The following is a 10,026-nucleotide window of genomic DNA, read 5'->3' on the forward strand; positions in this document are numbered from 1 at the left end:
ACAAAAGTTAAAACTAACATTAACTTACAACTTTTATGGGAGATGTTCTGGTGAAAAGATCATGACTTTTGTTTATGCTTACTGTAGCTATGTTTACAATGAGGTCAAGTTATGAATTTATCTATAGGGTAATATTTTAATTTATGCCACGGCGCTGCTGAATTTGTGGATTCTGATTGGTCAGAAGGTGTTAAATCTTCTATAACAGCAGCTCTGACAGTAGTGCAGCTGCAAATCACAGGTTTAGATTAATACACTCATTCTAATAAATTATCATTTCTATAGTAACCACTTACACAGAGACTTGTATGGTGTGTGCAGTCATTGAAATTGTAAAGTTGTCTGTGAGGAGACATATAAAATATATATATATAATGTATTTATATATATGTATGTATGTATATAATATATATGTATTTTATATATATATATGCATGTATTTATAATTTAAGGAAGGGGTCAGTGTCAGCACAAGTTTGTTGCTATTACACAAACTTTAGACATTTGCCAGATTACTTTTACCTTATCAGAGTGGACTGTTTTTAGTTCTTTAGCTCACTTGTTAGGGAGAAAGTTCCAACACTCAATCTAGTTCTTTATAGATAGCAAGCTCAATAGCAGCATCTTCTGGTTAATATTAGCAATACTGCTTCTCATTCTCTGTTCAGGGTCCAAATGCTTAAAAACATTTAGACAATAACGTTGTCTGTTGGCTAAGCCAAAACCCAATGATATTATCACAGGGTTTAGGAATTATTGTTGCCATATGAAGTAATGCTCTTATAAATGGTAATCAGCACAAGTTTTAAATTTCCCAACAATTCCCGCAAAGTTATAGATGGTACAGACTCAGATCAAGTCCCACAATTGACCCGTAATATAGCTCATGGATTAAATACCTGTTCACCTTGCCCAATTGTTCACATAATTCAATCGTATACAAAAAAAAAGAGCACTAACAAATGAGCAAAAAAGCTGAGTCTGAGAGTGCATTCCTCTTTTAAGTAGTGAAACAGCGTGCCAAGGAAACTGCACGCAGGCTCTCCAGCGGAGAGCACTTTCAATGCCATCAATGCGCACAACGTATTCAAATCTAATTTCTGAAATTAGAAATGCACTCTTGCCAAGCTAATGACACTACTTCATTACTCAGTAGGCCAGAGTGGACTGGAGCGCCTCTTGTGCTTGGCAGAAAGGATATGCTTTTTTGAAAGTGCATTTTCAGACTTTAATGTCAAACTGAGAAAGCAAGTTTAAGTACTTAAAGTGCCATAAGATGTCTGCTGTCCAATTCTTCTACAGCGGGATACTAACTTGGTGCAACGGCACTTCTTTTGTCTCTTCCATTATGTAAAAAATACTTCTAGCTAAATGGACGTTAGTGTGTACTGGAGTATGCATTGTTATTAGCATAATTCAGCTTTTGTGCTGTTTTATCTGAACAAAAATTAAACAGCACTTCAATTAATCAAATACAATAGCATCATGGAGCACAAGAGTAAAACAGTAGTAATATTATGATGGTTGAACATGTAAAAATACACAGTTACCAAAAGACATCATAGTGAAATTAGGGTACTGTGAACCTTTGGTGTTGGATCACCATAGTTTAGTTTGGTTTGCAATTTTAATTTAGGTAATTGTGATATAATGATGTTCATAACTAGTAAACAAAGTTATCATTATGATTTGATATTAAACTCCCCAGATCTCAAAAGATGCATCCATTAGTTTGTTGAACCCTTCATGCATAACGTCCACACTTCTGGATAGTCAATTTAAGGTTGTTTTTAGGAAAATATAAGATGTAAATCACCTCCAACTCATTTAAAACCAATACTGTAAGGTAACTAAGTCATTATCCTGAAATCTGTTGCTCTCCAGACAATTTGCCATCCCTGATGCAGCAGGTCTCTGCATGTCTTTACAAACTTTCTACACAAAATCCTACATATATATATATATATATATATATATATATATATATATATATATAATTACACATATACTGTATATACAGTACTGTGCAAAAGTCTTAGGCACCCTATTTTTTTAGTACAAACTTTATTATGGATTTTTTTATGACTTCTACATTATTGATTCAGTACAAAAACATTTTAGATCCAAACATTAGTTTTCCAGCCAAAAATTAAATGTTACAGAAAAATGTTTGTATGTCAGTAAAGAAAGCAGCATATTACGTAAGAGACACTTTTCAGATAAAAACATAATGAAGGCTGCTGGGTTTCGCTGCAAAAATAAGAAGCAAGTGTGACAGTCAAAGTCTCCAGAAGAACTGTGGCTGCTTCTGCAAGATGCTCAGTAACACTTACAGCTCATTTCCTTATAAAACTGCACACATTGTACCTGAGACTGCTAATTTTTTTTTTAAAGTGAAGGATCGTCACACCAAATATTGACTTTGTTTCTCTTATTTCTGTTTACTGCTCTTTATAGTGTTTTTAAACATTTAATTTCATTATTTTTGAAGGGATCTTTGCTCTACAGCCTTTCTTTGCACATGCCTAAGACTTTTGCACAGTACTGTATATAATAATGTTTCAGACACCAGTGAAAACCTTGGCTTATTTGTTTATCGATATATCTGTATATATATTTATTTTTTAAATTGAAGATTTTTCTCCTCTGAAATCAGCTATATCACGTGATAGTCATAACTGCGACAATGTTGTACATGTTATGTTTTACATATTTTATTCCAAAATTATATTTTATTACCATTTAAATATTTTAGACCTGAATGTTTGCAATTTGTTTATAAACAAATATACACATACACATTTTGTTTTCCAGGTACAATATGTTATCCTTTTTCACTCATTCCTTACACACAGACCAATCTGTTTACTTTTTACTTTTTAATATGTGAATTTGGGGGGAAGTTCATATTACATGCAATTTTAAATAATAATAAAAAAGGATTTTTAAAAAAAACAAAACAAAACAGGATTTTATTCCTGTTTCCTCCTTGCATTCTCTATTTTGTTCCTTGCTGTTTTGTGTGTCTTTATTGGTGATGTTGTTCTTGTGTTGTCCACCGTTGTCGTGTCTCCAGATCGACATTATTTCGAAATAACCTGGTTAAACAAACAGCAGATCAATTTATCCGAGCACTTCTTCCATGCTGAACTTGAACGGTGGTGTCATTTATATGGCAAAATAATGAGCCAATTTTGTCCTTCTCACTCATCATGTTTTTTAATGTTTTACATTTATGCATGCATTTTATTGGCTACCAGCTGCTATGTTGAGAAACAGGATTAGCCAAATGAGATTTTCTGTTTCTGTTTGAAAGCCACTAGCCAGCTAGCTATACTCTGAGTTTAGGGATGTCAATGGTACAGTCATAAAGGTATTATATTTCCTAGACTTATTAATGTTATTAATATGGAGAAATTATTTGATGGTAGATTGTAATCTGCTACTGTAGACGTCCGCTCGAAGTGCATGAACACATCACACATCAGTTTAACTGTGTAGATCGCATTGTGATTTTATTTAGTACATTTCCTCATACTTCCTGAAACTAATTCCGGACAACGCCACAGGTTGATAATAACAGAATTAAATGGGTGTGTGCTTGCATGTTCTGAAAGTTCCCACAAACCAGAAGCCTAAAATAAATACAACCAAGCATGAACCTAAACCAGAAAAACATATGGAGAAAATATCAGCAGATGAACATCATGTGTATATTAAATGACAGCAGAAACTGTGTTTACTTTGTCTTTAGGACCCTCAGAAAGGGTCCCCTGGTTTTTTGTAGTGTGTGTGTGCGTGAGAGCGCAAGTGTGTGTGTTAGCTTACTGAAATCAAAAGTATCTCATTTAACCTCTCAGTGAAACCCCTTGTTCTCTTTTTAGTGTATGAATGCCTTCAAGTTTACTGAGGGTGTGTTGTAGGATTCGAGTGTAAAGCTAATGAACGATTTGTTGTTCACTAGTCTAACAAAGTGAATAGCAACAATTTTACTCTTGATGCTAATCATTATCAATGGTTTTGGGCTTTTTTCTCCCTTTGTTTTCCAAAATCAATTTAATATATTCTGGCATTTTGAAAATAAGATCAGAGATTTTGGATATAAGATCAAAATTGATCCTGAACTGAGTTTAATGTAATGCAGCAATGTGATTAACTTAACTAAGTTACTTCAACCAAAACCTGGATTAAACGAAGGCCTAAATGCAGGTGGCATGTGGTTTAAGGTTTGCAACTAAATGAATCAATAAACATTAATTTAATCCACATTTTAGAACATTAAACTCTAAAAATGAAAAAAAGTGAACATAATTTTCATTCATTCGTCTTTCCTGATCAGGGTCTCAGTGAATCCGGAGTCTATCCCGGGAACACTGGGCGCGAGGTGGGAATACATCCCTCTACTATGCATGTCCTCCTTGTTTGCTTACATCTTTCAGAGTGCCATAGTTTGGTGCTTCATTCCATACCAAATTCCTTCAGTTTATACAGAAAACCTGTTGTGTGACATTGCTCTCAGGTCTCAGAGGAAACCGGTTTTTTGTGAGGTGTGACCAGAGTTAATAAAATGATTGTACCAGAAACTGTGCCTTCAGACCAGCTGGCATCATGAAGCTTCTACTGTGTACCTTCATCCTGGTGCTCCTGTGTAGCGCCTCTGGTAAGAGCGTCTCGATTTCATTTCAGAACAATGTGAGTTAAACTTGGTCTACAGTGCGCAACATACTCTGAAATATGATTAGACAGAGCAGAGGAGGGTGAGCCTCATAATATTAATGACGTTCAGTTTAATGATAATTAACTCTTTATGGTTGCATTAAGGGTTCTGTAGCTTAATGACTGTTTTTCACTTCAAATGAAAATGCTTAGACGTAAAAACAAAGTTAAAGACGTCAAATGAAAATGAAACAGAAATCAATAATACACACATGAAAAATTAGTGTGTCTTTCAGATTTGCTTTTATTTTTTAGGATCTGTCATACTCTAATCTGTGGGTTTTTTTTTCTTTTTTGATCTGCAGTGCATTCTCTGAAATGCTTCACATGTGAAAATGGGAATTGTAAGACCCCCACAGAATGTCCAGCACACAGCAACTTCTGCAAAACTGTCTCATCACGTAAGTGCTAAGCCAGATCCTATCCCAGAATTCTCTTCAGTCTGCACTACTGAGAATTATACCACAGTACTGCTGAATTCTCGAGTCTGACTGATGGTTTCTCTGACAGTAATGCAGCTGCTAATCACGTTTATAATAATGAATTCGTTCTAATACGTTATCGTTTCTATAGTAACAGCCCCTTCATGGGGACTTGTATGGTAGACACTCTATACCTAATAAAGTGCCTAATAATACCTAATATTTAAACAGGTTAAAGAAAGTGTTGTTGTTTAACAAAGAAAAGTATATAATAATTTATATAGTGAAGTGTTCTGTAAGGGCAATATTTATGGAAGGAGTCTCCAGTGTCATCTCACTGTAAATGTCTATGACTGTTCTGCCACGGGAAAGTCTGCAGGAGTTTTTTTCAGTTTCTCGGTAACATGGCAAGCTGCTTTTTATTTTTTTTGTTTTATTACTTCAAGAGAGAAGTGAAAAAAGAAGAAAAAAAGAGAGACTAGTGAGGGAACGACTGTCTATAGCTGCTATGACATAAGGATCTTATTTTGTGGATGTTCCACAACATTAAATGTATCTATAACCAGCTAAAAATACAATGTGTTATAAGAGGAGTAAAACACTTCAGGACGTGCTGTTATGGAAAAATAATCAACTTCAGGGTGAAAACAGTAACACTCTGTCACTGATTATTTTCCTATTACAACATGCCCCTAATTGTTTTATTCCTTACATATAATGTGCACCACAACATAAGAAGACTGCATGATTTTTGTATATATTTACCATACGACACTGGGGATCTATCTGGGACCTCACTACCTTCCTTTGTCGCTTTTTAGCTGATGAATTCTCTCGGACTTGCGAGGAGTTCTGCGTCCCTGGAGTGAACACCTTCTGCTGTCAGGAAGACTTCTGCAGCTGATGAGCAGCTCATCATAGCAATGTAGCTTTACAAGAATACAATATTCAAAGTAATAATCTATAATCTTACAATACTTGTATTAACTGACCCAAGTGATTTAAATGCATAAATAAAAATCTACAACTTTATCAGTGCATTTTTTTTTTTTTCGTTCTTCCAAACCTCATTCACTGATTTCAGTCACTGAGGCACCTGTAGCAATTGACCACCTACATTATTGTAAGAGTTCTTAACTTCTTAAGAGTTAGAAAGTTCTCTGATAGGGAAACCATTTGTCGTAAGGTTCCTTTAGAGGGTCTTAACTTGAATGATGATGTACAAACTCTCAGGCTACAGAGAGGTGTATCAGCATCAGCAACATATTTGCTTATATATATTTTTAAATAATAAGTTCATCAGAAAATATTGTGGGTGGGTACAAACAATAACTTCAGGAATGGGTGTGATTGGGGTTGAATTACAAACCCATGCGCACCTCAACAACTTAACCATAAAAGTGCTATGAAAGTGGTATCATTCCAAAAAACAAACAAAAAATAATTAATTTTCCCAGTGTAATCTTACAGTGTGTAGCTGACTGTAGAGTTGGCTTCATCCAGTATGGAATATTTTCAGGCTAACAAATTTAGAATGCTTTCTAGACCATCTGCCTCTCTGTCTTTTTCCACTGCCGCCATCCCAAAAGTCTCAACTAGTGAATTATTAGTCGACTAGCGTAAATAAAGCACAAGAAATTCTGTGTGTGTGTCAGAAACATTATGTCCATTACCATCCGTCTCCACCTGGGAAGGAGTGGTGTAATTATAAAAAGTTGTTGAGCTAGAATTAATGCATTATTAATATAATAATTATTTTATATTATTACAAAAAGGTGTGTGTATTGCAGAACAGTGACCTTCATAATGACATTTAATTCATAGACTGATATTTTAGTGGTTAAAAACAACTTATTTTTGAACGTCACATTCATTCTACACTCCACCCACACCCAGAGACGATCATTTCCCACCACAAAAATCACATCTGGGTAAGAACGAAAGGATAAAAATGGCTCATGCAAAAGCAGATGTGCAATACACCTTAGTTATATTACTAAATTCCACTTCTGCTTGTAATTTAAAGGGCTGGTGCTTTGTTAGGAGTCAGTCTACATGTCTACTAATTCCTGTATTATATCATAATACTGGTTACAGTCACTTACATAGCAACATATTCATTTGACTGGCAATAGTACTAACTATCATCATTAACTACTTGCTTTTTTTCTTCACGTATCACATTTATTTAGAACGTGGTGAATCATATGGAATATATGAATAATGTAATTAAGAATAATTAGAATTATAATTAAGGTGTGTGCTACCGTAAATGCCCAGGTGAACACAAAACACTCTTCTACAGAAGACAGAGCTCTTTTTGTACCCATTTACATCAAAAAGAAAGAGTTAAAAGAAATAATTGCAAGTTGTGTAGCTGAGAAGGAGAAAAAGTTAGTATACCTTTTGTTAACCTTACTGAACAGTGCACTGACCTTTTTCTATCAGCTCCTCTGATGTAGAGATCTTTTGTACTCCTTTTAATCAGTTGCCAAAAAGGAAGGCCTGATATAATCAAGTGTCATATTCATTTACATGTTTCCATTTGACTGTTGCTTTTGTCCAAAGTGACATTTATGAGGCAGGATACAATTGAGCAGTTGAGGTTTACAGGTCTTGCTCAATGACCCAGCAATGGTAGTACTGGGATTTGAACTCACAACCGTGAGGGGCCTGGGGCCTGAAGCCTTAACCACTGAGTCACCACTGTCAGTGTCCTACCATTTACATTTACATTTATGGCATTTGGCAGATGCCCTTATCCAGAGCGACCTACCACCGAACTTGCTAAGTCTAAAGACCATACTGATGCACATGCATTCATTTTTATTGTGGTTGCTGGTTTTGGTATTTGTCCTGTATCTGTCCTTCATGCTAAATTTAGGGTCAGTTTTATCCAATAGCATGTCTAGCCTCACAATCTCCCCCTGAGACATAGATTACAGGGGCAAGAGTGGCCTAACCACATGCTATCCAGGCACGAGAGCTCATCTGCATTGGTATGATAGTCTATGGGCTAATGCCAGACATGGGAAACAAAGTCCTGCAAGGCCAGGAACCACTTGGAGATGCAGGTGTTTGTGTCAGTAGCTCTTTCCATCCACTTCGAGGTGACAAGGACCACCTGTGTTGTTGTAGTAATGGTCTTCCTGATCTACTGCTGTGAGCTAGAGTTTGCCACTTTGTTACAAAACTGCTTCCATCTCACTCCCAGATGTGTCTCGCTGCAGGACTAAAGATTGTTGGAAGGTTGGGTTGATGAGTAATGGGTTCAAGGTTAGGACCTCTTTCATATAATAAAAGATGGCTTTGGTAGAAGCACTCCAATTCACCTTTTTCACTCCATGCTCACCTTTTTGCTTGAGGCAAGCTATAAAAGAATAATTAGTGTCTCATATTTCTTATGATAACCCAGCCAGCATGTTGGTGGGCATTGAAAAGTTCTTCCAGAGGGTCACAGGAGGCCATATCAAATCTTAGTTGATATTTCCTTGGGTTGGCAGTTAATCCAGTCCCTTATAGTTCCTCCAGGACCCTTGACTACAGGTCACTACATTGTCTGGGTAGGTTGCAGCATAACAGTCAATGCAGCAATGGCATTATGTCATAGGAAGACTGCAGGAGAATTGTGTAGACCAAAAGGCAGGAATAGGTACTGCTAGAAACATTTTGTGTTGCAGAAAGTGGTCTTGTGGCAGGCTTTCTGGGAGAGGGGCACCTGCAAATCCAGCATTAATAACTTATGCGCATATATATTATGGCTCTCAAAACCTGAGACATTCTGAAGGCCATGCGTCTGACTCAAATTATGAATTTATGACTTAAAGAGCATGGATAATCTCAGGATGTGTATGTGGGTGTGTTTGGGTCAGATCAGTGTCTGGGTAGATATAGGTCAACAGACAGGGAGTCACATGACTGGATTACTCCAAATGTTCATAAATCATTTGATGGAACAGATGGAAATGACTATTACAGATATGCACAAGTATACATGCACTGGAAACTGTAACCTTTGTCCAGACATGAGTAATATACAAACACATGCTACTTCATTTATCTTGTCACATTCACTACTGGCCAGAGAAAGATTTAAGCACCGATGGCCTCAATCTGTTGAACTGATGCAGCACTTCTGTCAATTTACAATTTACAGGAAATGGCCAAAAGTGCAAAGGCAGTTCAGAGAATTGGGGCTCTTTCACTGATTAAGACAAAATGTGCGTGAGAGGAAATGTAATACTGAAAAGGAAGACATTGCAGAAGTGAAATGATGAAATGGGAGTTACTGTAAATCTGTAAATTAGACTATTAGATTGGGCTTTTTCCTATAATCACCATTCATTAAAATATGAGTACGAGTTTAGTTTAATATATTTATCACACAACAAGCTTAAATTAGCCAGATGACTAGATATTGAAATAAACTGTATAAGATGTAAAGCATATTTCCAGGACACAGGAACATGTGGTCTAGACATATATGTAGAAATGTCAGCATGGTGTGTAAATTCTGGCACTGACAGTTCCTCAACCTCAGCTACATCATCCCAGTTCATAAACGATCTCAACTAGAGATGTGTGGGACTGTTTTTGTTTGTTTGTTTGTTTGTTTTTATTTTTAAAATCCTCCTCACGCAGTTATTATTGTTGTTGAATCCACATATGATATTTTCTAATGAATTTAGTTGATTCTCTTTTCTAAAACATAAACAAACTAGTAGCCTAATGTACACCACCATGACCCTGACCAGGCAGTTACTAAAGATGAGTGAATGAACACTGTACAATCATGTTAATGGTATTTCTTTTTGTCCCACAAGCTTCATATCTGACAGCTGGCTCACACCTGCATGAAAGTGCAGAACTCCAGCTTGTGTGACTTTTT

General features: G+C 36.1%; 1 protein-coding gene across 1 annotated transcript; it reads left to right on the forward strand.

Annotated features, from left to right (window-relative positions):
* Positions 1-4,501: 4,501 nt before the first annotated feature.
* ly6d (lymphocyte antigen 6 family member D) lies at positions 4,502-6,170 on the forward strand. The gene is made up of 3 exons (XM_026935063.3): positions 4,502-4,660; positions 5,022-5,117; positions 5,960-6,170. Exons 1-3 carry the CDS (start codon positions 4,609-4,611, stop codon positions 6,040-6,042), a joined length of 231 nt encoding a protein of 76 aa, XP_026790864.1. The 5' UTR covers positions 4,502-4,608; the 3' UTR covers positions 6,043-6,170.
* The last annotated feature ends 3,856 nt before the right edge of the window (positions 6,171-10,026 follow it).

This window comes from Pangasianodon hypophthalmus, chromosome 14 (assembly GCF_027358585.1).
Source record: "Pangasianodon hypophthalmus isolate fPanHyp1 chromosome 14, fPanHyp1.pri, whole genome shotgun sequence".
Taxonomy (NCBI): Eukaryota; Metazoa; Chordata; class Actinopteri; order Siluriformes; family Pangasiidae; genus Pangasianodon; species Pangasianodon hypophthalmus.

What these genes read in the sequence shown, in the direction of transcription:
- ly6d (XM_026935063.3), top strand. Translation starts at nt 4,609, where the DNA reads ATGAAGCTTCTACTGTGTACCTTCATCCTGGTGCTCCTGTGTAGCGCC. An exon ending in GCTCCTGTGTAGCGCCTCTG is followed by an intron (nt 4,661 to 5,021) that starts GTAAGAGCGTCT and finishes TTTGATCTGCAG; the next exon opens with TGCATTCTCTGAAATGCTTC. An exon ending in CTGCAAAACTGTCTCATCAC is followed by an intron (nt 5,118 to 5,959) that starts GTAAGTGCTAAG and finishes GTCGCTTTTTAG; the next exon opens with CTGATGAATTCTCTCGGACT.